The sequence below is a fragment of the Chrysochloris asiatica genome, unplaced genomic scaffold (assembly GCF_000296735.1).
Source record: "Chrysochloris asiatica unplaced genomic scaffold, ChrAsi1.0 scaffold00074, whole genome shotgun sequence".
Classification (NCBI taxonomy): Eukaryota; Metazoa; Chordata; class Mammalia; order Afrosoricida; family Chrysochloridae; genus Chrysochloris; species Chrysochloris asiatica.
In genome coordinates, this window is record NW_006408592.1 from 12,825,624 (window position 1) to 12,853,593 (window position 27,970).

General features: G+C 37.2%; 1 protein-coding gene across 1 annotated transcript in view; it reads left to right on the top strand.

The window, feature by feature from the left end:
• NARS2 (asparaginyl-tRNA synthetase 2, mitochondrial (putative)) overlaps window positions 1–27,970 on the top strand; it is a 226,749-nt gene that overhangs the window by 73,493 nt on the left and 125,286 nt on the right. Inside the window, exon 6 of the mRNA XM_006864984.1 lies at window positions 9,534–9,628. Coding sequence (XP_006865046.1) covers window positions 9,534–9,628 — 95 coding nt within the window. The remainder of the gene's footprint in view (window positions 1–9,533; window positions 9,629–27,970) is intronic.

Consider the following 27,970-nt stretch of genomic DNA (forward strand, 5'->3'; position numbering starts at 1 on the left):
AGAAGTGCAACCAGAGTGCTCCTTGGAGGCCAAGATGGCCAAACTTCATCTCTCATACTTCGGACATATTGTCAGGAGGGACCAGTCTCTGGAGAAGGACATCATGTTTGGTAAGGTGGAGGATCAGAGAAAAAGAGGCAGACCCCCGGCAAGATGGATTGGCAAAATGGCAGCATCAGTGGGCACAAGTGTGACAACAATTGTGAGACTGGCCCAGGATCGGGCATTGTTTTGTTCTGTTGTGTATAGGGTCACTATGAGTCAGTACTGACTTTGTGGCACCTAACAACAACAACTTCTGCCCTATATTTTTATTGAAGTACTTAGTGGCTAGTTCAAGGGACTTTTGAAATTTTAATATGAAGAGGTTAATTTTCTTTCTGCAAATAGTTAATCCACTAAGAAATTTTTTATTGATATTTTGAACATTTGAATTCAGTTAAGTAGTCATGAATTCAAAAGAAAATATCAATTTTATAAACACTGGAAAAACTAGTAAAGCCTTGTGAACATAACACTCTTTAGAGCTAGTGCTCTTTCATTGTTATGGGGATATATTTTTATTGGAAATTGGACATTTATTTTTTGGATGACATCCTTAAGGAAGTGTTCCATGGCATCATTGACGTCATGAAGCAGTGATCTTAAAAAATGCTATGAATCTTTTTTAGAGAGCATTAAAATGATGATGCTTATAACAATATGTCTTTTAATGACTTAAACAGTGCCAAACCCAGACCGAGCTCACTGTAGAGTTGCTTCTGACTCATGGTGACCATATAAGACAAAGTAGAACTGATCCATAGCATTTCTAAGGCTGTCAACCTTTGCAGAAACAGGCTGCCACATCTGTTCCATGAAGTGGCCGGTGGGTTCAAACTGCAGACCTCTTAGTAGCAGTCAAGCACTTAAATCGCTCTGCCATCAGGTCGTCTAAGCACCAAGGCCAGAGGTCAGGGAGGACCAAGCCCTTCTGTTCGACACAGAAATTGCTTCTACATAGAAACTGCAAGAAAATATGTTTTTTTAAGTAGTTGGTTAGATTGTTTATATTGGGAGAAGGTGTGAGGTAGAAGTTATGAGCTAAACTTAAACAGAAGGAAATATAATAACAAAGATTCATCATGTTTAGTACAGGGTCACTATGAGTTAGAACCAACTTGACAGCATTTAACAACAAAAAATGCAATTATGTTTAATAAATATTTATTATTCAGTAACTACTATGGAAAGGAGCTCTGTTAGCATAACGGTTACAAGTTGGGCTCCTAACCTCAAGGTCAGCAGTTCAAAACTACCAGCTATTCCATGGGGGAAAGATGAGACTTTCTGCTCCTGTAAAAGATTTACAGCTTCTGAAACCCTATACAGGGTCGCTGTGAGTCAGAACCTACTCTACAGCGTACCATCACCACCCCCACCTACTGTGGAGTCCCTGAATGGTATCAGTAGTTGCCTGGCTTGGAATAGAAAGGTTGATGGTTCCAAGTCTACCCTGTGGCACCGTGGAAGATAGACCTCTAGACATACATCTGATACCAGCCATTGAAAACCCTATGGAGTACAATTCTACTCTGAACGCACATTGGCTCTCTGTGAGTTGGAATTGACTCAGCAGCAACTGCTTGTGTGGTGATTGTTTTTAGTGTTTTTATCCTTTGGGGGGAATAAAAGAAATATAAAGTGGTCCCTGCCATGGAGGAGCTTTTATTCTAATTGAGGAGATGGGTATACACAGCGTAACATTATAAAGTGTACATGATTAAGTGGTAAATGGTGGTTGTTGTTATGTGTCATTGAGTTCATTACAATTCATAGCGAGTCTTGCATAGGGTTTCCGAGAGTGACTGGTGGGTTGTAACTGCTGACCTTGTGGTTGGTGACCAGTCTAATGCTGATCCAATAGCAAGGTCACATTAGTTTATCATGGGAGTGAGTAGGATGCATTCTTGGGGATAATACAGATACTTTGAGTGAGACAGACTAAAGCAACTTTGGAGAAATAGGATCAGTTGGTTTTGAAAAATATTGTTAATATGCTTTTCTGTTGTTTGTGGGGACTAATTGGAAAGATAAGGTAGTTTAGGACAGATTAAAGAATGTATTGAGGAACCACTGAGAAATTTTAAGCGTGGGAAAGAAAGTCTTATGAAAGCAGCAAGAAGAATGGATTAGAGTTGGGAGGGAGGGAGGAAAGGATGGAAGATAGCAGGACATTGGCATCAAATCTGGATCTGCAACAGATCTTGGTAGCAGTAACAGAACTAAAAGTAGGGAGAAGAAAAAAAGTCAATTTAGGTCTTAAAGATAATGAAAAGGTGTGGAACCAAAGATTCATGAAAAAGTTAAATGGGGAATTTTCCTGATAAGCAATATCCTGAACTTGCCTTTACCTCCTCTCATCTTCTCCTCCCCACATTCTCACTTTTTCCTTTTTTCAAGGGTGGGAGAAAATGTTCCTTTAGTTGATATGCCCAAGTTGTTTAGGGACATGGCTCTGGAGAGATTCCCCATATAGCCCCAGTCTAACAACTAATGGGACAAAATCCATGGGATTTTTTCTGTGTGAATTATTTGATAACAGATTTGGCTTTTATTGATTTTGCAATTTGTTTCTTAACTGAAAAGACAAATAAGGCACCTTTTGTTTTGCCCCACCCACCCCTCTGATTTCTGAGATTCCAGGGTCTTTTTCTTGGCTCTTTTCTTGTCTTTCCTTTCTTAGACTGCTTAGCAGGAAAGCAGACTGTTTACAAACAGTCTGAGCTGACAGTTTTCTTTCCTGCTGATCAAATGACTACTAAAATGAAACCATTCATGTGGATGCTCTATTGAGGAGATATTTTGGAATATAAATGGACCCTTATTTTAAGAAAGATTATTTTTATACTAGAAGTTCAGTATACAACACAATAGAACACATTTATAGCTTACTTATGGAGCTCTGATATCATAGTGGTTATGAATCAGGCTGCGAACCGCAAGGTCAGCATTTCGAAACTACCAGCTGTTCTATGGGAGAAAGATGAGGCTTTCTGCTCCCGTAAAGATTTACAGCCTCATAAACCCTGTACAGGGTCACTATGAGTCGGAACCAACTCCACGGCACATAACCAACCAACCAAAGAAGGTGGTGGTTGTTGTTAAATGCTGTCGAGTTGATTCTGACCCATAGAGACCATGTATAGGATTTCCAAGGAACAGCTGGTGAGCTTGAACCACTGACCTTGCAGTTCAAATGACTTTGTAGTCTGATGCATTAGCCCACAGCGCCACACCAGGACTCCTATTAGAAAGTATGGAAACGTAAATTTGGTTTTCTGGAAAATACTAGATCAGTGGAAGGCCTAAAATGTATGACTTTTTGAATAACAACAGATTACTGAAGCAAAGATAACCAGCAAAGTAAAAGTTGTTGTTGTTAAGTGCCATGGAGTCAATTCCGACCCATAGTGACCTTGTACAGGGTTTCCAAGGAGCTTCAGGTGAGCTTGAACCACTGATCTTGCAGTTCAAAGAACTTTGCAGTTTGACGCATTAGCCCACAACGCCACACCAGGACTCCAAAGTAAAAGTAGCATGTGGTTTATTGAACTCATATTTCCTTTGGTTTTAGTTTTTGTTTATGAGATACAGTCTAATGGCAAGCCAATAGATTTCCAACCAATGATTTCTGCATTCAGTTGAGTTACCTCTTTTTGGAATGGGCACAAACACAGATCTCTTCCAGTCAGTTGGTCAGATAGTTGTCTTCCAAATTTCTTGGCATAGATGAATGAGTGCCTGCAGTGCCACATCAGTTTGTTGAAAGATTTCAGTTTGTATTCCATCTATTCCTTGTGTCTTGTTCTTTACGAATGACTTCAATGCACAAAGGACTGTTTCCTTCAGGATCATTGGTTCTTAATCATATGCTGCCTTTTGAAATGGTTGAACATCGACCATTTCTTTTTGGTACAATGCCTATGTGTTTTCTTTCCATCTTCTTTTGTTGCTTTCTGCATTATTTAATATTTTGCTCATAGAATCTTTCAATACCACAAGTCGATGTTTGAATTTTTCTTCAGTTCCCTCAACTTGAGAAATGCTGAGTGCGTTCTTCCATTTTGGTTTTCTAACTCCAGGTCTTTGCACATTTTAATATAATATTTGACTTTGTCTTGTCGAGCTGACCTCTGAAATTTTCTGTTCAGCTCTTGTACTTCCTCACTTCTTCCATTTGCTTTAGCATCTCTATGCTGGAGAGCAAGTTTCAGAGTCTCTTCTAACATACGTTTTGGTCTTTTCCTTCTTTCTTGCCTTATCAGTGACCTTTTGCTTTCTTTCTTTTTTAAATGTTTTATTGTGAATTATATGATAGTTTACATGAGAGAACTTTAGTTTTACATTCATTCCATCGTATATCATTCATTGCCATGGTTCCATTCCTCTCCATGCATCATCTTCCGACCAAAGGGTATATATCCTAGAAACCCGTCCTCTATACTCCCACCCCCCTCCCAGTCTTCGGCCCACAGTCCCTCTCCCTCTCTGGATCCAAAGTCCCCAGCCGCTTCATCACTCCATGTCATCGTCTCTGTCTCCATCTCAGGCATCCCTGCTTCTCTGGGTAGGGTCCCGCTCTTGGCTCGTATCCGTTGATGGTCCCAGAGACCTCCGCTCCTACACTGGAGAAATAATCACTCCCTTCCTTGCTTCATTTCTGTTTTTGTTGTTAAAAACGTCTACCTTTGCATTTCCAACCCTCACAATCAGTCATGATTGTTTTCTTCCTGTATGATGTTCTTGATGCCATCCCACAACTCTTGTAGTCTTCAGTCTTTAGTGTTTAATGTATCAAATCTGTTCTTCAGATGATCTCTAAATTCAGGTGGGACATATTCAAGATCATATTTGGCTCTTGTGGACTTATTTTAATTTTCTGCAGCTTCAGCCTGAATTTGCATGTGACCAATTCCCCATTCTTCCCCTGGCCTTGTTTTGGCTGATGCTATGGCAGTTTTCCATTGTCTTTTTCTACAGAAGTAGTCAATTTGATTTCTATGTACTCCATCTGGTAAGGTCCACATGTATAGTCATTTTTTTATGTTATTTTAAAAAGGTATTTGCAATGAAGAATTCATTGGTCTTGTGAAATTCTATCATGTGGTCTCCAGCATCATTTCTATTACCAAGGCCATATTTTCCTCCCTCTTTGTTTCCAACCTTTGCATTCCAGTCACCAGTAATTATCAATACATCTTGATTTCATGTTTGATCCATTTCAGACTTAAGAAGTTGATAAAATTCTTCTATTTCATCACAGGCTTTAGTGGGTTTTGTGTAAATTTGAATAATAGTAGTATTAACTGGTCTTCTTTGTAGGTGTATGAATATATCCTATTACAGACAGCATTATACTTCATGACCGATCTTGATATGTTCTTTTTTCATGACCGATCTTGATATGTTCTTGATATGAATGAGACTCCATTCCACTTCAATTTGTCCTTCCCGGCACAGTAAACCATATGATTTTCTGATTCAAAATGTCCAGTACCAGTCCATTTCAGCTTACTAATGCCTAGGATATCAATATCGTGGACTTACGTTTATATTTATACGTTACGTGTATAAATTTCATGTTTATACATTCCATGTCATTTTTCACAATTTCCAATTTTCCTAGCTTCACACTGCCCATGTTGTAGTTATTAATGGATTTTTCACAGCTGTTTCTCTTCATTTTGAGTTAGTTGTGCCCCATCAGCAAATGAAGTTCCCAAGGGCTTTACTGCACTTGCATCATCACAGTCGGAATAATACTCTTTTTTTTTTAAATCCTGTAGCTTCATTTCTGTTTTTGTTGATAAAGATACCATCGAGTTGATTCTGACTCCTGGTGAGCCCATGTGTACAGATTAGAACTCCTCCATAGGGTTTTCAAGGCTGTGACCTTTTCAAATAGACCACTAAACCTGTCTTCTAAAGCACCTCTAAGTTGTTTCGAACTCCCATCTGTTTATGATCCGTGGTAATCAAACACTTAACTGTCTGTGCCACCCAGGAACTTTCACTTGATTTCTACCCTATAGAAAAGAAAATAGTGCAGCTGGTATACCAGAAAAATGAATATGCTATAAATATAAATTATGTTGAGACTTAACATATAACATGTACATTTTTTAAAGTTATGATTTCCTTTTATAGAAAGGTAGTTGTACTAAGATTTCATCTATCTCAAAGGCTGTTTGATTCTTCACTTTCTCTGTACCACAAAAGACAAAGCTTCTCTATAAGCCCTACATGGGAAAAAGGAAGAATATTTATTGGTCATGTGAAGCTTATAGTTGTTGTTAAGTGCCATCAAGTCAAGTTCTAAGGAGGGTTTGAACTGCTGACCCTGTGGTTCACATTCTAGTGCTGATCCTACAGTGCCACACCAGGAGTAAAGTTTCCATATGGTGAATATCTCTCCTTCCTTCATGATCTTTGATGGAAACTGCAGATTGTGGTAAATAGCATGGCATAGTATTATGATTTTAGACCTTTTTATGTTTCTGGTAAGGAGCTCTGATAGCATAGTGGTTACGAGTTGAACTGCTCATCTCACTGTCAGCAGGTCGAAGCTATCAATGGTTCCGCAGAGGAAAGATGAGGCTTTCTACACCCATGAAGATTTACAACCTTGGAAATCCTATCCAGTCAGTCAGAACTGACTCCACAACATATAACCACCACCACCATCACATCACAGGTTTCTTGTGGAGTCCTGGTTTGGCACTGTGGGTTAATGTACTGGACTTCAAGGTTGGTTTGAACTGCAAGGTCAGCAGTTCAAGTTCACCAGCTGTTCCTTGGAAATCCTATACAGGGTCACTGTGAGTTGGAACCAACTCGACAGCGGTTAAGAACAATGTTTCTGGTATGCTCATCTTTTTGCATTCTGTTCTCAACTTTTTTTCTCTGGAATTGTGAGTAAATAGACTAGGGAAAAATTGGTCGTATGGAAATAAGAGAAAAAGGAATAATAGTAAAAGGAGGTAAAATAGGATGTGGGTGCTCCCGTGATTATAGAAGTTACAGTTATTTCCTTTTGAAGGTCAAATAACTTTTCCATTGTTGGTTATTTCCCTTTCCACTATTCAGGTAACTGTTGCTTACCCTCTCGTTGCCCCATATTTTACACGGAGGTAGATAGAGTCAGACTTGTATGCGCTTTTCTATTTTATTCTCTAGAGATTGTACAAGTACTCCATTTGTTCTGCTGTCAAAACTGGAGGGTATTTCAAAATATTTGCTTGATATTTTTCTAGAAATCCTCAAACAGGGAGGATCTTAGATCCCTATGATATGAAACCACTGGATACACACATTTGAAAAAATACTGGTAGTTCTTAGTATCCTTTTCTTGGCTTTACTATTCTGTGTCTTCCAATGGCAAAATAACATAGCAAGAATTTTACTGTTGTACATGATAGAGAAAGATGGGCTGAATGGTATTGCACTAGTAAACTATATGGAGTCTTGGTGTGGCACTGTAGGATAAACACTTGACCACAAGGTCAGTTTTAACCACAAAGTCAGCAGTTCAGACTCACCAGTCACTCCTTGGAAACCCTATACATTGGAAATCCTGTAGAGTCTCTGTGGGTCGGAACCAACTGGACAGCACTCAACAACAAAAAGTAAACTTTCTGGGAGCCCTGTTGTGATACCAGAGGATATGCATTGGACTGCTAACCTCAAGGTTGGTGGTTCAAACCTATCAGCTACTCCTCAGAAACTCTATATAGGCTCGCTGTGAATCAGAACCACTTGATAGCACTTAACAACAACAGTAAACTATATCATCAGTTAAAGTTTAGCTGAATCATTGAATATTAGAATGAGATGACTTCCCCTCCAATCCATGGGAGCCCTGGTTGCATAGTAGATTATGAGCTGGATTCTACCACTCTCTCTGCAGGAGAAAGAGAAGGCTCTCTGCTCCCATAAGATTTACAGCCTCAGAAATTTTATACAGGCTTGCTATGAGTAGGAATCAACCTGATGGTAAACAGACACTACTACCACCACCTGTCCATATTTTGACTTTCAGATATTTTTGCTTGGATGTCTTTTTCATAAAAATACAAAGACCCGGTATATAGAAAGGACTCCTGGTGTGGCATTGTAGGATCAGCACTGGACTTTGAACCACAGGGTTGGCAGTTCAAACCCACCAACTGCTCCTCGGAAATCCTATACAGGATCACTTTGAGTCGGGACCAACTCAACAGCACTTATCACCAGCAACATAAACATTAGGATTTACAACACATATTTTGAGAGGAAAATTTCTTAGTCCATAAAACTTGAATATTCCTGTTGCATCATCATCACAAATGTCAACTCATGGGAAAGAAAAAAACTTTAGTGTTATAAAACAGTTTTGACCTCATGAGCCTTCTGAAGAACAACCAGAATCACACTGAGAATCCCTACGTAGGTATCATGAAGTATGAAATCTCATACAGTTTGGTGTCTACTGCTAATGTCAAAAATAAACATACCTTCTGTCTCATCAATTGTACTCTATACACATGCATATCAACAGACATTTATAAGATCATAAATAGCAGCATTAGCCATATTTGTTTCAAGCTGGAAACAATCCAAATTTATATCAACAACAGAATAGCTAAATTGCAATAAAATCATACAGTGGAATTATTTATTCTGCAAAAGCCAAAGTTGGGGTGGAAACAAACTTGTGGCTGTCAAGTCTATTCTGGCACATAATGGCCCTATAGAACAGCACTGTGCCATACAGTCTCCAGGTGTGTTATCTTCATGGAACAGACTACGGCCATGTCCGTCCTTCTGTGGAGCAACTGGTCAGGTCCAGTCACTGACTTTTTGGTTAGTATTGTTGTTGTTGTTATATGCCGTGGAGTCGGTTCCAACTCATAGCGACCCTGTACAGGGTTTCCAAGGCTGCAGATCTTTACGGGAGCAGAAAGCCTCATCTTTCTCCCGTGGAGCAACTAGTAGTTTTGAACTGCCAGCCCTGAGGTTAGCAGCCCAATTTGTAACCACTGCACTCCACTGTGCTACCAGGGCGCCTTATACTTATTTACAATAATGAAAATGAATGAATCATAATAAACAACAATATGGTTAAGTCTTATTATAATTTTGGGTGAAATAAGTCAGACAAAAAAAAGAATATATACTATATGATTACATTTATATGATGTTCAGGAACAAAGAGTAATATAAAATTGTAATAGTCTGGTAGTTTATGGTTAATTTGCATGTGTTAATAGACGGTTAATTTTGGAGTAAAATAGGAATTACTTATCAGAGAAGTCTCCTTGATTTGGGCACTTTCCAAGTAGGTATTTTCTCTTTTGAATGTGGATTGAGAAACGCCTTAAATTTCATGAGAATGACTTGTCCTCACATAGGTTTAATTGCATTATGATATTCTAGTTGTGTTAAGTATGTAAATGTAAAAAGCAAACCAAACATGTAAGAGCTTTTAATGACTTAATATTCTTTATTTACAGTCTTCAAGAAAAATGAAGTTATCTGAGGAGAATTTCTTCAATGTTCCTGCTTTCTTAACTGTCTCGGGACAACTTCATCTAGAAGTGATGTCAGGGTACGGAATTTTCATTTTTCTTTTGCTTTAATCAAATATTGATTTTTGTTTAGGTGAGCGTGAAATAGAACTTCCATTTCCAATGTTCAAACCTAAAAACTGGTGTTCTTCTTTATGGTTACCCCACTTGAATGCACAAATAAATTTAGATCAACAATGGAAAATATCCAAGTTTATTACCAGAAAATGAAATTAGTCTGAACTTTTATTTTTAGTGAAATATGTACCACTGTAAATGTGACGATAGGATGTTTTTCTTTTTACTAAATAGGTCCTAAATATCAAACATATAATTAAATTTTTTAAATGATTTATCATGTTACTCAAAGGCAGTTCACTCCTGAACCAGCTATTAGCCCGTTTCATTTTTAGAAAGGGGGAAGGAGGGCACCTGAAGTAGACAGAATCATTTTGATTTTATTAGTTTAATAAAAATAAAATTAACCCATCAAGCCATAATGAGAGACATTGTGGCAAATTAAAAAGTCTTAGAATTAGAATATATTAACTTTAGCCATTGTCAAACCTCTGGCAAGTCACCATGTTACTTTGGGTCCAACCTTCCTTTGCTTTAAAACAGGAGATCGGACAGATATTAAGGTCGTGTCTGAATCTAATTTTTTATAATTTTGTGAATACATACTGACTCAACAAATGCTGAGTTTTTAAAAATATATCTTGGTTTTCTCATATAGGCACTAGGATTTTAAAAATCTCTTCAGGAAATGGCTTTTGTGAAAAGAAGGGAATTTTTATGTGCTTTCAATTGTTTTTAAAATGTATACATAGGAAAACTCAGAGGACTCAGAATAGTTTGTGTATTTATTTTTGCATATTACTTTGATAACAGGATGGAATGCCAGTGGTGATGTAAAGCTAGTCCTAAAAATAATGTGTACTTTATTTAGATTCTTTACTGGTTTATCTTTGAGACAAAATAAATGTTATTAGGTAATTCTAATGATGAAATAAGTGACAGTACTATCAGAATACTATTCAGAAAACCTGTTGTCATAATATCCAGAATTTGCAAAGCTGGGTGTGAGAAAGACCATATCAGTTATATCATGGAAAGTTCCTTATGCCTTCAAAGGATAATTTTCAGAAATTCAAAACATAACTCTCATACAAATCTCAAACAAACAGTTGTCAAAGATTTTTTTTCCAATTCATTTATAATTCATGGAACGAGTAAAATAGAAGAACTAGCTCAAAGAACAGTTGAGGAACTCTATATTCACAAGCTACTTAATAAAGGCATTTTAGATTGTCTAGGTTTATTACAAACTGGTTAAAATCCTGCAAATCAGTAAACCCTAATCTCTTGCACCTAACAGAAATTATTTTTACCTCTACTGAACAAAAATTTACAACTTAACATGTAACTTCACTTAATCTGGGATGCTTAATTCAGAAGTAAATAGAACAGTGAAACAAACAAAGTATATTCTCGAGTAATTGAACAATTTTTTAATGGGACTGTGTCACCATATGACATTGAAAGGACATGCAGTCTATCCCCCTTATGTACAATTATTGGATAACTTTTCTTCAGAGCCTTTCAGTATTCATTTAGTTTATCTTTAAGATGTCATGACAGTGTTATTTTACTTGTTAAGTTACCAGTGAGTCAGTTTCGACTCATAGCGACTCTATATAGGGTTTCCAAGGAGCAACAGGTGGGTGTGAACTGACGGCCGTGTGGTTTACAGTCCAGTGCTGATCCTACATGTAGCGCCACACCTGGAGTCCTCAGTAGACAGGTCTGTGAGGGGGACAGTAACACTAGTCAGGTGTTATAATCCTTATAGTCAAACATATGCCTTACAATCAAAAGGGCTGAATTGACCCAAGCATTTCAGAAGGGTTAGAAAAGAAGGAAGGATAGAAAGAGGAAACAGGGAGTGATGTTTTATTGAGGGGATTGCATTCAGTGAGATGAAGCAAAATGTGTAGGAATTGCTGAGTGTAAAACCGCTGATCTGCTTTCTAAACCTTCACCCAGTTCACAATAAAAAGATAAAAAAAAAAAAAAAAAAAAAAGAGTGGCCCTGGGGATAGCGAAGGGTCAGTGAAGAGTCTTTATTTGTGGAAAGAAGCAAATACCCTTTGCTTCTCTATTATAATAGCGGCCCTGGTGTGACACTGTAGGATAAGCACTAGACTGCTAACCAAAGGTCGGCAATTCAAACCCACCAGCCACTCTTTGGAAACCCTATACAGGGTTACTGTGCATCAGAACCAATACAACAGCACTTAACAATTGTTGTTGTCAGGTACCATCGAGTCGGAACCGACTCATAGTGACCCCATGCACAGCAGAACGAAACAATGTCCGATCCTGGGCCAACAACTGCAGTGTATTAAATGAAAGAGACCTGATGGTGCTATAGGGTAAGTTTTTACTGCTAACCGCAAGGTTGACAGTATAAACCTACCAGTCACTTCACAGATTAAAGAGGAGCATGTTAAGTATGTTCCCTTTTTCTCAGTAAACGTCTGTGAATTCCAGAACATAGTGTACTATGAAATTTGACAGATTAAATTGGCAGAATGCTAGATTTTATTATTTTTGATGTGTTATAAAGTATTTCTAATAATGTCAATCAAATGTTTCTTGTTTAATATGCATAATTCTAAGTCTATTAACATACAGTGTATCGTGTTTCAAATTAATGCATGATCTGATTGTCACTATAATATTGTTAATCCTATTAACTTCACACTTAGTTGATTTTCTTTCATTTTATGTAACAGACATAAAAGGGAGTACATGGTAATTAAATTTAGAAGCATGACATTTTCTAAAATTATACCTATGTTGGTTAAATGGGTTTATGGCGCCATTTTAAATTAAAACATTTTTCAAAACTTTCTATTTTGGAGTAACGTTAAGATTTACACAAAAGTGACAAAGATAGTACAGGGAGTTTCTGTATAACCTTACCCAGTTCCCCCGTTATTCACATTTCCTATTACCATGATACATTTGTTGAAACTAAACACCTGATTTTAGCACACATTGCTGTTAACTGAATTCCAGACTTTATTTGGATTTCACCAGCTTTCCATTAATGTTTTCTTTCTGTTCCAGGATCTGGTTCAGGATAGCAGTTTACATTTCGTTGTCATGTTTCTCCAGTCTTCCCTAGCCTATGGCAGTTTCTCAGACCTTCCTTGGTTTTTTTTTTTTCAGGCCCTTCATAGTCTTGAGGAGTACAAATCAGGTCTCCAATAGAATGAGCCCCATTCTGGGTTTGTCTGATGATTTTCATATGATTGGAGTTGACTTATATGGGTGTTTAGAAAGAATGTCACAAAGTTAAAGTGTTCTCATCATATCTTAACAGGTTGCATGTGATATCCATATCATGATACTACCAGTCATCATTTGGTTAAGGAACTCGGCTAGATTTCTCCACTGCAGTTACTATTTTCCATTTCCCTTTTCTGTTCTTTGGAACTGCATAACTAAGCTTAGCTCTTACTCACCAAGGGCAGAAGGTATGTCAGAAGTAGAAGAAGCAACATCCCTGGAAGGGAAGTATTCAGAATTCTGTGTGATTTGTTGTTTCTTCTCCCTGGTTATTCATATATTCATTCAGTCATCTTTACCACAATAGACTCATACATAGTTATTTTATACTTTGAGTTATAATCTAATACTATGTTAGTTATTTTGTTGCTCAAAGGGAGTGCTGCAGTTTTAACTGTTGGGAACTCTATCAGGTTGGCTCCTGTGTCCCTTTGTTACTGCCTCCATCCTTTTGTTTTCAGAGTACATCCTTAGTTTCTGGAACTGTAGGATGTTTCAGGCTTACCTAGCTCTAAGGCATTTTTCCCAAGTAGCTCTGATTTCTTTTATTTGAAAATGAATTTTAGAAACCAAGAGCTGGATATTAAGTGTGCTAGTTGCTACTGGGGTGCCATAGTTTTTCAGTCCTTAGTGGATAGAGCTATAAATATACTTTTAAATTACTGAAAGCTAAGTTTTTTATTTCCTTCTGCCTATAAATATGCAAATGAGAAGCTAATTCTGAGAGAATGAGGAATGTTCTAATTTGTAAACCTGCATATAAGAAATGTCACGCAATATAAATTTCCCATCTCTTATCATTCAAATCCACAAGTGGAGGAAGAGTCAGCCTAATGTATTTGAAAAAGTTTGGAGTGTTGATGTTCAGTGCCATTGAGTTGGTTCCAACTGAGAGCGACCTTATGCACAACAGAAGGAAACATTGCCAAGTCCTGTGCTATCCTCACAAGTGTTACTATGTTTGAGCCCATTATTGCCGCCACTGTGTTACTCCATCTCCTGGGTGTCGTCTTTTTAGCTGGCCCTTTTTTTTAACTTTTATTATGAATTGAGTGGTAGTTTACATGGGAGAACATCAGTTTTTCACTCATCCTATGTGTGTTCAGTGAAAAGCACAAAAAAGTAAAAAAAAGACTACAAAGATGGTATTTATAGCCTTCATTTACATTTGTTTGAAAGATGACATAATACTTTATGTCAAGAAAACTGATGGTAATGATTATCTCACTATTGCATTTTCCTTTTAGGCATCTGTCATTCTTCCACTTTTTTTTTTAGTATTTTACTCTTTATAAACATAATTAGGAATACATGATTTGTTGTTGTTAAGTGCCGTCAAGTCAATACATGATGACTAATGATAAAAACAATTATTCCTGTAATGGTAAAATACAAAAATGTTTCAAGGCAGAGGAAAAATAAGATTAATAAAATCACATATGTGTTTTAAATTCATGAAAACATTAAAGGAGTTTTATTCTACTTAAAAAGAAATTTCTCTGTTTTTTAGAAGACCTCTGAAGTAGTTTGAATTGTTTCCCCAAAAAGGATATATTCAAGTCCTAAACCACAGTCACTGTGAATGTGACCTTATTTGGAAGTAGAGTTTATGAGAAATTAAATCAAGTGAAGATGAGGTCATATTATATTAGGGTGGACATTAAATCTGATGACAGGTATCTTTATAGTAAAAAGGAAAGGGAGATTTGCATACATAGACTTACACAGAGGAAAGAATGTCATGTGAAGATAGAGGCAGAGATTGGAATGATACAGCTACAAGCCAAGGAATGCTAACTATTGCCAGGATCCATCAGAAACCAGCAAGAGGCAAGGGAGGATTTCTCCTTAGAGCTTTTAGAGGGAGCATAGCCCTACCAATACCTTGATTTTGGACTTGTACCCTCCAGAACTGTAACTAAATAAATAATATTTCTTTTGTTTTAAAACACCTCGCTTGTAGCAATGTGTTATGGCAGCCCTAGGAATCTAACACAATCTCTAAGAAAGAATAAAAGTCATGAAATAAAATTAGAACTACTCAACCAAGAAATTTTAAAAACTGTGAAGAAGTACAGCCAGAATGCTCCTTAGAAACAAGGATGGCAAAACTTCGTCTCATGTATTTCAGACCTGTTATCAGGAGGAACTGGTCCCTAGAGAAAGACATCATGTTTGGGAAAGTAGAGGGTCAGCGAAAAGAGCAGGAGCTCATTGACATGGATTCACACAGTGACTGCAGCAATGGCTCAAGCATAGCAAAACTTGTGAGAATGGCCCAGGACACACTGGTGCACAAAGGATTGCTGTGAGCTGAAACCAACTAGACAGCACCTAACAACAATACAGTAGACCCTGACAAAATACTAAGGGTTAAACTAATTAGGATAAATCCATACAATAGATTACTATGCCATTAAAATTGATGCCAAGATTTAAACATGCTATTACAAGAAAACAGGAAATAGAATGGTATGGCATTTCAGAATAAGCATTAGACCACTAACCACAAGATTGGCAGTTCAAACCCACCAGCTGCTCCTTGGAATCCCTATACAGGGTCACTATGACTCAGAAATGACTCAATGGCACTTATCAACAATGTACATGCATAGGAAAAGGTCTGGAAGAACATACATAATATTTAACTTGTAAACGATATCTATCTCTGCTAGTTTTCATCTTCTTCCTTAAACTTGTTTTCATTTTTAGATTAGAAAAATGAGCATTTATTACTAATACAATCAGGAAAATACTAGCAGTTTCCTTTTAGGGGAAATCAACTTGGGTTTTGGACTAATTTCATTCTAGTTTGATTAACGGGTTTGCTTGAGATCAGGATGAACAACCCTAACTTCATTCTCTTGGGTTAACTCATCAGTTCAGATGCTGAATTCAGAAGCAATGAAACATTCGTATTCATTGTGTTCTCGTCCTATTAAGTGACTGACGTAAGAATGTCAACTTAAAAGCCTGAGTTAAATTGAGGTACCCTTTATAATTGGGTTGAGTCTGTCTTCTCATAAACTCCTATTTTCTCATTCTTCATCTACCTGACATTTGGATGTGTATCTGAACTTCATTCATTAATACTCATTTGATTTTCAGTATCTCTTAAAATTATAGCTGTTTTATCCATATCTTACATTTTCTTTTTTTTTTTTTTTCCATATCATGTATTTTCATGAATCTCTGCTTTTCTAATGCTATTCCCTATAGCATTAGACTGCTATATGTTTATATCATCATTCCTAAAGGCTCACCTGAAATAAAGCTTTCTCCTTGGCTTCCTTTTATTCTTTCCGTACAAATACTTTGTCTTTTTTCTGTGTCTTCATAGTATTATTGATTTCATGTCCTAAATAAGTGTCTTTTGTTTGTAAGATTTAGTCAATTTGTAGATCCTTTCTTTTACGACTATCTCATACTTAGTTCTTTGTTCTAAAAATTCCTAGCAAATGTAGATATTCAGTGAGTATTGTTAAATTGAAGTTGTTGCTTTGTTGCTAAGTGCCATCAAGTCGGGAACCGACTCATAGCAACCCTGTACAGGGTTTCCAAGGAGCAGCTGGTGAGTTAGAACTGCCGGCCTTAACAGCCCAAACCAATGTTGCAGTTTACCTCATTAACTGGCAATGCCACACCAGAAGTCCATGAAGTACAAATTCACATTCATTTTTAAATTTCTTCTACTGTTTCTACTATAAGACTGAGTCCACAAGAGTAAAAAATGTTTTAATCAGTCCTTTAACTCTTGTTTCATTGAAATTATAACCATGAAACTTTGAGAACTTAGTTACCTTCTTACTTTCTGAATATAGTTGAATTTTTTCTCAGAATTTCATCTTAAATGATGGTGAATGTTCTCTATGTGGATCACTGAATGGCGGAACCTTAAACCACAGTGATTTCTTCTGTTGGTATATTGTGTATGTTCAAAGTTAATCTCGGATTTTTGGCCAAAATGGCAGCTTAATGAGACACACCACACTGTCTCTCTATAGCATATACTTGAGAAGCTAAGTGAAAGAAGCAGAAAAAAAATCCTGGAACCTTGATTGTCAAATGAAAGAATAAAGAACCAGATCAAACAATGAGTGGACGAAGAAACTGACTGAAAACAGTGCATGAGAAGAGGCAAAGTGGAGAGGTCCTGTCAACTAGCACATCATAGCTGTCTTGAAGTAAAGACAGCAGCAGTCCAGGTGAGAAGCATAGAAGGCAACTTCACAGAATTCCCCACAGTACGTAGAGTTGTAACTGTAGATGTACCCAGAATGAAATAGGTCCTATTGCTGCCTGTAGGCAACAGGAAGAGCCTAGGCACCCTCTCCCAGTGACCAGAGAAATCTGCTCCCTCACTATCCACCATCCTGGTGATATCCCCCACCTACAGGGGACCAAGGTACAAGACTCCTCTTTCTTCTCCACACATCTTCCCACCTAATAACTCCATCAAGTACTGGCCACTCACCTTGCCCCTTTTACCCACCAAGCCAGTCAGACAGCAGCAAACCTCCTGGAGTGACACTGGCTGCTCACCCTGCCCTTACTGCCTACTGACCCACCTCAGTGATGGTAGGCCGTTTCAATGTGACACTGGCCACTCTGCCTATATCACCCACCTGCCAACCTTACCAAGCTCCCTGCAGCGTCATTATGAGTCAGAACCGACTCAGTGGCACTTAATAGCAACAACAAATGCTCTTCCACAGGGAGCATGGTGGCTTCAAAGGATAAGCACTGCACTGTGAACCACAAGGACAGTGGATTGAGTCTACCAGCCACTCCACAGGAGAAAGATGAGACTTACTGCTCCAGCAAAGATTTGCTTGCCTTGGGAACTCTATACAGGGTTGCTATGAGTCAGAATTGACTCAACAGCACCTAACAACAGCCTACTCCATCACATTCACAGGTGCATTTGCAGCAAAGTAAATACCCATGTACAAATATCCCCTGTTAAGTCCATATATATTTGTGGTATACTCCCGCTCTCCCTCCTATGGTCGTTCAGTCTGTGTATCTGCCCATGCATTTACCCAAAGAACACTGCTGTTGCAGAGTTATATATATAACAGTATTTACCTGTATCCCCTTTAACCCTTGCATTCCTTCCCGTGTCTTCACTTGACTTTATCATTCTTCTGCCAACCTCCCTCTTATATATTGCTTTCTCCATCACCTGAGTTAACATGTGTCTAACCTCTAGCCAGTGAATTACTCTTCCTTCCCTTCCAACAAAGAATATTTCTTTTACCATAAAATTTTTTCTTGAGTTTTTATAATAGTGGTCTGAGACAATGTTTGTCCTTTTGTGATTAACTAATTTCACTCAGAATAATGTCCTCCAGGTTCATGCATGTTTTGAGATGAGTCACAGAATCATCATTAATCTTCAACATTGTGCAGTAATCCTTTGTATGTGAGCCTGCCACTTCATGCATTTATAAGCCCCTGTTTTTGATAGCCAATATCTAAATTTCTCATCCATATCAACCCAGTACATTGAGGAAACGAGGCTCTACCTTGATATGAAGAATTCTTCCATTCCGGTTGGAATTTCGAGTCACTGCATTCATAGGCAAAAGTCTTGTGCATCATATTGTAGCAATTTCCACTTGTTCACAGTATTAAACATCTTTATCTTCCTTGGTTCTAGTTCTGGTCAACAAGCATCCAAGCTAGGTCAAATAGGTACTAGCTGCAAGTTTGGGAGTTCACACACACTTCCCTTCACTTCAGACTAGCTGGCCACTTCACTCTCAGCCTTAGCCCCCAGGAGTTAGGTCAGTGCCCATGGTCTCAGCAGTTCACACATCTTGTAGAACTTCAGACCAGCCAGCCCTTCTACACTTCTCTCTCTTCAGCTCAAGGTCATTGAGTACCACTGGAACATAACCAGACTCAACTAATGTTTCATTGCTATATTTCCCCCACTTCCATTCACAAATAGACCCAGGTGGTCACCAGCAAGCATGCTATATTGCTCATGGGTTTCTTTTGCGTTTCCGTCCTAGAAGGGGGTTTTCCCTGATTGGCTGACTTTTCTTTCCTTGATGCCTCCAAAGCAAAAAAAAAAACTTGCTTGCTATTCAAACATCTAAACAGTCAGCTTTTTTTTTCTGTAGGTCTATTTTCAAGTAAGAATCTTCTGTCTTCCCAGCAGTTATGGTTTGGTCTGCATGTCTTTTCAAGTGAGAATACCCCACCTCGGAAAATTTTGGGTATGGCTCAGGATTCCACCTAAGTCCCCATACTTTAAAATGCTTAACAAGAAACCTATTTCCCTGTGCAAATTCTATTTCCCATTTTAGCAAATCCAGTCAGTTACAGGCTGAAAGCAGGCTTACAAGTTTTCTGTCACCATAATTCCCAATATTCATTTCTATCACACAAATATCTATTTTACAGTACTAGCCAGAGGAAACCAATATACATAAGACAGTCAAACACATAAGCATTTTTCCTCTCCTTTACCCATTCAGCCTATGTCTCTGTCTATGTATCTACTTAGAGAACACTGTTGTTCCAAGGTTGTGCATAAATCACTATTTACCTCTATTCCATTTAGCCCATGCATACCTCCTTAAGACTTCCTGTCTTCATTGTTTATCTGCCATCCTCCCTCTTCTTGTGCATAGCCCTCCCCCTCCTTGTATATTGCTTTCCCTGACACCTGAGCTAATATGTATGTGTCTACCCTCTATCCAGTGAGTTATTCTCCCCTCCCTCTCTCCTCTGGTAACTGTCAAATAATGTTTCAGTATGGAGACCTTTTTATAAGGTGTTACAGTAGTGGTCTCATATAATATTTAACCTTTTGTGATTAACTGATTTCACTCAGCATAGTGTCCTCCAGGTTAATCCATATTATGAGGTGTTTTGCAGATTCATTGTTATTCTTCAAAGTTGCATGTACCAAAGTTTGTTTATCCATCCTTCCATTGATGAGCCCTTAGGCTATCTCCATCTTGTTGCTTTTGTGAATAGTGCTGTGGTGAACACTGGTGTGCATATATCTATGTATTTCTTGTGAATATATACCAAGTGTATTTCTTGGTTGTATTTCTTGTGAATATATACCAAATGGAGGGAATGCTGGATCATAAGGTATTTTTCTATTTCTAACTTCCTGAGAAAGTGCCATACCATTTTCCAGAATGGATGAACCATTGTGCAATCCCACCAACCATGTAGGAAGATCCTAGTCTCTCCATATCCTTGCCAGCATTTGTTGTTTTTTGTTTTCTTGAACTTTGCTGGTAATGCTGGTGTGATATGATATCTTATTGTTATTTTGAGTTGAATCTCTCCCTAGTGGCTAAAGATCATGAACATTTCTTCATGTACTTTTTGGCTGCCTGGATTTGTGTGTGTGTGTGTGTGTACGTGTGTGTGTGAAGTGTGTGTTCATGTGTTGTGTCCATTTTTAAGCTAGGTTGTTGATCTTTTTCTTGTATAGGTGTTGTAGTTTTCTACAAATTTTAGATACTAGACAGATTTTTCCCAGGCTGTGAAATCTTTTGATGCACCTAAGTTTCTAATTTTTAGGAGATCCCAGTCATCTATTTTGTTACTGCATGTCCCTTTTTTGTAATGCTTGACAGTATATGTATGTCATGTATTAGAGCCTCTAAGTTGACTATTTTTATAGTTCTAGGTTTTAAGTTTAGGTCTTTAAGCCATATTGAGCTTGTTTCTGTATATGATGTGGATGATGTATAAGATATGGATCTTGTGTCACTCTTCTGCAAATGGATTTCCAGTTTTGCCAGCACCATTTGTTGAAGAGGCTGTGTCTTCCCCATTTAATATGTTTTGACCCTTTGTGAAAGATTACTTGAATGTACGTGGGTGGATTTACCTCTGGGTTCTCAATTCTGTTCCATTGATCTGTATATCTTTTGTCCTACCAGTATCAGACTGTTTTGACCACTGTGGCTATGGAGTAATTTTTGAAATCAGAGATTGAGAGGCCTCCTACTTTGTTCTTCTTCTTAAGCAGTCCTTTGCTTATCCAAGGTTTCTCTACTCTCTATATAAAATTCATGATCATTTTTTGTCCATCTCTTTAAAGAATTCTGTTGGAATCTGGATTTCGATTGTGTTATATGTATAGATTACTTTGGGTAGTATTGGCATTTTCACAGTGTTAAATCATGTTATCCATGAGCATGGTATATTCTTCCATTTTGGTAAATCTCTTTTGGTTTCTTGTAGTGGTGTTTTGTAGTTTTCTTTGTACAGTTTTTTTGCTTTTCTGGTTAGAGTTATTCCTAAGTAATTAATCTTTTGGGTGACTATTGTAAATGGTATTGTTTTCCTAATTTCCTTTTCAGAGCTATCTTTATTAGTGTTGAGGAATCCAATTGATTTTTATATATTGATCTTATACACTGCCACTTTGCTGAATCCTTCAATGAGTTCTAGTACTTTTCTTGTTAAGTCTTTGGGATTTTCTTTGTATAAGATCATATCATCTGCAAATAGAGACAGTTTTACTTCTTCTTTGCCAATTTGGATGCCTTTCATTTCCCTTTATTGCCTTATAGCCCTGACTAAGATTTCCAACACAATAGGAAATTTTAGCCAGGGTGATGAATAGGAGTGGTAATAAAGGGCATCCTTGTCTAGTTCCTGCTCAGAAAAAGAATGCTTTCAGTGTCTCTCCATTGAGAGTAATGTTGGCTATTGCATTTATATACATGCTCTTAATTAAGTTGAGGACTCCCCTTCAGTTCCTACTTTGTTGAGTGTTTTAATCAAGAATTGATGTTAGATTTTGTCAAATGTGTTTTTTCCTATCAATCGATACAATCATGCAGTTCTTTTTATTTATATGCTGAATTATGTTGATTGTTCTTCTAATATTGAACTATTCTTGCATCCCTGGAATGAATCCCACATGTTCATGATGTATAATTTTTTTTTATATGTTGTTGAATTCCATTGGCTAGAATTTCATTGAGAATTTTTTGCATCTATGTTCATGAGGAATATTACTTTCTTTTTATAATGATGTCCTTGTCCGGTTTGGGTATGAAGGTTATGCCCACTTCATAAAATGTATTTGAAAGTTTTCCATCCTTTTCTATGTTCTGAAACAGTTTGAGTAAGAGTTGTATCAGATCTTTCCTGAATGGAAAACTTTAAAAATATTATCATACATCTTAAGCAATGAGTTATTGGGCGTGAGTTCCTAGAACCATAGTTTCAGGGGACACTGTGGTCAATTGTCAGAACATAGTCCACAAAGACAATGTTCTGCATCGTATCTTGGTGAGTAGTGACTAGGATCTTCAAAGCTCATGAGCATCCATCTATGGTGCAACTATTGGTCTTTTCATGTTCAGAAGAAAGAAGAATGCTGAAGATTTCAAGTGCTTGGAATCAATTAGTCCAATGGACCAGTGGAACATGTGAACATCAATTACCATGACTCTGAGACCAGATGGTGGCTGACTACCACTACCAGTTGCTCTAAAAGGAGGGATCATTTCAGATAGTCACAGATAGAGTGGGATAAAATGTGGAACAAAACTCAAAATTGAAAAGAATAACTGGGATTACTGGTCAGAAAGAGACTGGAGGAACCTGAAACTATTGCCCTAGACCACCCTTGTGGCCCAATTATCAGCCAAGCAGTAGATAGGCATATGGGGGGACAATAACACTAGTATACTCAACATGGAATAGTCAACTATGCAAGATCAAAAGGACAACATTTACCTAAGGACAAAGTTGAAAAGGGATGGGAAGGAGGGTGAAAGGGAAATAAGACCCTCAGGGAGGAAGTTGTTACAAGGAGAGGATTGTAATCTTTGAGATGAAACAAAGTGTATTATTTTTTTAAAATAAAATGATGATCTTCTCTGTAAATCTTCACTCATTTCACAATAAAAAGTTTCAAAAAAAAAAAATGGATGCACTTGAAATATGGTGTTGGCAAAAAATATTGAAATTACCTTGGACTACCAGAAGAACAAATAGATCTGTCTTCAAAGAAGTGCAGCCAGATTCTCCTAAGAACTGAGGATGGTGAAACTTCTTCTCTTGTACTTTAAACATGTTGTCAGGAAAGACCAGTCCCTGGAGAAGGAAGACCCCCAACAAGATGGATTGATACAGTGGAAGCAAAAATGGGCTCAAGCATAACACAGTTGTGAGGATGGTACAGGACCAGGCCGTGTTTTGTTCTGTTATGTATAGGCTCTCTGTAAGTTGGAACCGACTCATCAGCACCTAACAATAACAAGTTTTCATAACTGTGCCTCCTGGATGTTCCACCATATTCTTGGATGTTTGTGCAACAAAGGTACCTTTTGTGGATATAATCCCACTCTCCCTCCCACACCTGTTCAGTTTGTATGTCTATCCATGTTCTACCTGTTGTTTGTTGTTCAGTGCCGTTGAGTTGGTTCCAACTCATAGAGACTCTGTATAGGGTTCCCAAGGAGATGCTGTTGAGTTTGAACTACCAACTTTGTGATTAGCAGTCTAGTGCTTATCCTACAACTCTACACCAAGACTTCTGTCTACCTGTGTTGTTGTTGTTAAGTGCTATCTAGTCGATTCCGACCCATAGCAACCCTGTATAGGGTTTCCAAGGAGCATCTGGTGAGCTTGAACCACCAACCTTTGCAGTCTGATGCATTAGCTCACAGCGCCACACCAGGGCTCCCTATAGATCACCATTATTGCAGTATTGTGTATAATAACAGTGTCTACCTATGTTGCCTGTAACTCCCCATATGGTGCACACACATTTTTTTTCTTTTTAAGTTTTTATCGTGAATTGAGTGAAAGTTGACAGGGCAGATCATCAGTTTTACATTCAACAAATCATACACCTTGTTTCATTACAATGATTATAATCCCCTACATGTACCATCAGATAACAGTATTTCTCTCTATTCACTTTAGCTCTTTTTTTTTTTTAAAACACTCAGGCACATATAATAATTTACACTACCAAAGGGCACATTCTGCAAGTCCGCCTCCTGGCCGCCAGCTCTTAGTCCCTCTCTTCTCATGAATCTAGAGTCCTCAGGTGCTCCCTCTCTCCATGTCCCCATCTCTGCTCGCCATCTCTGGTGTTGCTGCTTCTCTGGATAAGGTTTCCACATTCCACTTGTGCTCTTCTCCCTTGGTGGTCCTAGGGTCCTTTGTTTCTGGACTATAAGATTAACTATCCATCCATTTTTTTATACAAAACTTCTACTTTTACAATTTGCACACACCATTTTTATTTTAAATGTAACCCTTTATTCTAACCTGTATTGTAACACTATACTTACCGATTTATTTTTCTGTAGCTTCAACTACATACATTTGCATTTAGGGACCAGGTCTTATTCCATTTTGTGACTCTATTAAAAAAAAAAAAATTAAAATACAAGGGAACTTCAAAAAGCTTATGGAAATATGGAGTTAAAAAATAATGGAATTGTCCATGAACTCTTTTGAAGCCCTTTCATATATATTAGAAAAGCATTTCTATCATTTCTATGTATTAAAAAAATATTCAAATTGCCTTTTTCTGTGTTTATTTTTCCACTGTGCTGTAAATTCCTCCAACCAGGAAATGTGCCTTGTTTCTCTTTGTCTTCTATATTTAATGCATAGTTCCTATTACTATGCATTGCCTGATCCAAAGCTCAAAAAAATCAAACTCAATTCAATTCAACATTTATTGAGAACTGTGAGCTAGGCACTAGGTAAGTGCTGGGATACAGAGATTAACAAGGCAGCTATAATCACAATCTTGAAGACCCTGTATAGTCTAATGAACAAGATGGACACTAAGCAAAAATTTACCAGTGTGGTAGCTATTTTAAAAAAGATTGTCCTTTGGGTAAGAAGAGCATATGGCATGGGGATTTAACCTTGTCTAGGTTGAATTGAATTTAGAAGTAACCTTATCAGTAGAATGATCCATGTGAGGGCACTTTAAAATGCCATTTATATTTAATGACCACTGGTGGTTATATTTGGTTTGGAGTCTATTGCTTTCTATTTTGGGAACAGCAGAAGTCCAGTTACTACATTTTCCTCACTGTTATTATAGAATATTTTTTGGTATTGTTTAGTTACCCCCTGAACATGTTATCTGTAGTTGGCTCTCTGGGATGTCTTTTTGTGCTTTTAGGTCATGTTTATTGCATTATCCTTGAATTAATTATATTTAGCTACATCATCCAAAGCTAGAAAACAATCTAACTTCTCTATCTTGTTCCTTTATCAACTTCCAAATACTTGGAATCTTTTATAAGACTTTACATGAAAAAGTTGTGGCTTTATATCCTGTCTAACTTTAGAAACAGTCAAGATAAAAGGGGATCTAGACGTCATTGCCTGTAAGAAATGGTTAAATATACTACACAGTGTTTAACATAAAGAAGATAAAAGGAAAGACATGATTTGATAACCTTGTGTGCAAATGAGTAAATAAGTTTAAAGAAAACTTTACTGAGATATAATTTATATAGCATAAAGTTCATTTTTAAAAAACGTCATTCATTAGTTTTTACTATTCACAAAGTTGTACAAGTATCATTACTGTCTAATTTTAAAACATCTTTGTCACTAGAAACTCTGTACCCATTAGCAGTTACTCTGCATTCCTTCTTGCCCCCAGTCCCTGGCAATCACTAATATCCTTTCTGTCTCCATAGACTTGCCTTTTGTGAACATTTCATATGAATGGAATCATACAATGTTACTGACTTTCTGTATCTGGCTTCTTTCACTTAGCGTGATGTTTTCAAGATTCATCCATGCTCTAGCATCTATTCGTTGTTCATCCTTTGTTGTGGATATGTATCATATTTTGTTTATTGGTCAATTGATGAGCATCTAGATTATTTCTGCTTTTTGGCTATTATTTTTTAAATGGTGCTGTGAGCATTTATACAAAAGGCTTACGAATATATGTTTTTAGTTCTTGGCTATATTGGACCTAAGAGTGGAATTGCTGAGTCATACAGTAAATAATGTGTAACATTTAGAAAAACTACCACACTTCAATCATTTTCCTTGAGTGAGCGCTTCCTGGGTTTCTGTAAGCTTTTAATCTTTATAGAATATCTAAAATGTTGATTCTGACGGGTTTTTTTTTTTTTGCCAGTTTTTTTTTATTGTTGCTTTTATGAAAGAGTAGACTTTTGTAGTTCTTTACCATATTCTCTGACACATCCCTCCTTTGTTCTTTATGAGAGATCAGCTATCTTCATATCTTGATTTATGCTTATATTATGCCTAACTACTTTCAGGATGCTCTCATTAAGTCTCATGCTCAGCAGTTTGGCTAGGTGTGGTTTTTCTTTGTAATTATCCTTCTTGGAGTATTCTGAGCATCTTGCATTTGTAAATTTGTTTGTTTATACAAAGTTTGGGAAATTTTCAACTATTATTTCTTTAAATAGTTAATTTTTAAAAAGTAAGCCCTTATCTGTATATGTGTGTTTGTATATGTGTGTGCTTGAAGGGACTTCAAAAATTTCATAGAATAATGGGATTAAAAGATAATGGAATTTTTCTACAAACTTTTTGAAGTCCCCTACTATACATATAGTGTTTCCCTCTCATTTCTACTGGGACTACAATTACACATATACAAGGGAGTTTAAAAAACTCATAGAACAATTCTATTATATTTTAATTCCTTTTTTCACAAACTTTTTGAAGCCCCCTTGTATCAAGCTTCTCTTAATAATGCTGCTTAATAATACCCTAAAATTCACCAACATTTTAAATAATTTTTTAATCCTTTTTTTTCCTGGGTTCTTCAAACTGGATAATTTCTAATGATCTCTGTTCAAGGTCAGTGACCTTTTTCTTCAGCTACCACCAATCATTTTAAGTTTGTTTATTCAGTGAATTTTTCATATTATTATGCTTTTAGTTTTAGAATTTTAACTTCCTTTTTTTTTTATAAACTTATGTTTCCCATCTTTGCATTCATTATTTTCCTGTAAGTCCTTGAACATATTTGTTATTTTTGTTGTTAAGTACCATCAAGTCGGTTCCGACTCATAGCAACCTTGTATAGGGTTTCCGAGGAGCAGCTGATGAGCTTGAACCGCTGACCTTGCAGTTCAAACCCACTTTGCAGTCCAGCACATTAACCCACAGCACCACACCAGGACTCCTCTATAATCCTTGTCTGCTGATTCCAATAGCTGGGTCATCTTGATGTTCATTTCTGTTGACTTTTTCTCTTGACTATGAGTCAGATTTTTTCTTCACATGTCTAGTACATTTTGCATTGTGTAGTGGACATAAAAAAACAATGTAATCTAGAAATACCTTATATATTTATCTTCACTGATATGTGTAGGTTTTTATTGTAGTAGGCAATTATGTGGATTGATTTAATTTCCAAAGTCTTCCTCTTCTGTAATGGGCAGTGGCTGAAATTACTGCTCAATTCCTTTTGCATCTAGCTGTTTTCCAAGAACTAGGGAGGGTCTGAGATTTTAATCTACTTGCATGTTAACAGGTTGGGTTGCCACAGTTTTATGGATGCTGACAGAAGACACTAGACTCTCAAGTCAGTACATTAGCATAAATATGTGTCCATTGATGCAATATATGCACTATTGCCACACAGCTCAGGAATACTGAGGTTGAGGAATACGTTGCTTTTAGTCAGCAGTAGGCAAGCTTGCACTTTGGAGGGAGTTGGGGGCATGATAGTTAATACATTATTTCTTAAGGTTGTATTGTTGTTGTCAGGTACCCTTGAGTCGGCGACCCTGTAATTTCTTTACATTGAGGTGCAATCGGTACTGACAACTGGAGTCTTTGGTCTTCCATTAGTATTTCAAGTCTTCTTCATTTGGAGCAAGCAAGGTTCTATCACTGCATATCACAAGTAGTTACAGTGTGCCTTCAATTCTGATGCCACATTCTTCTCAATATAATCCATCTTCTCAGATTACTTGTTCAGCATTTGTTGTTGTTGTTATGTTCCATGGAGTCAGTTCCAACTCATAGCAACCCTGTACAGGGTTTCCAAGGCT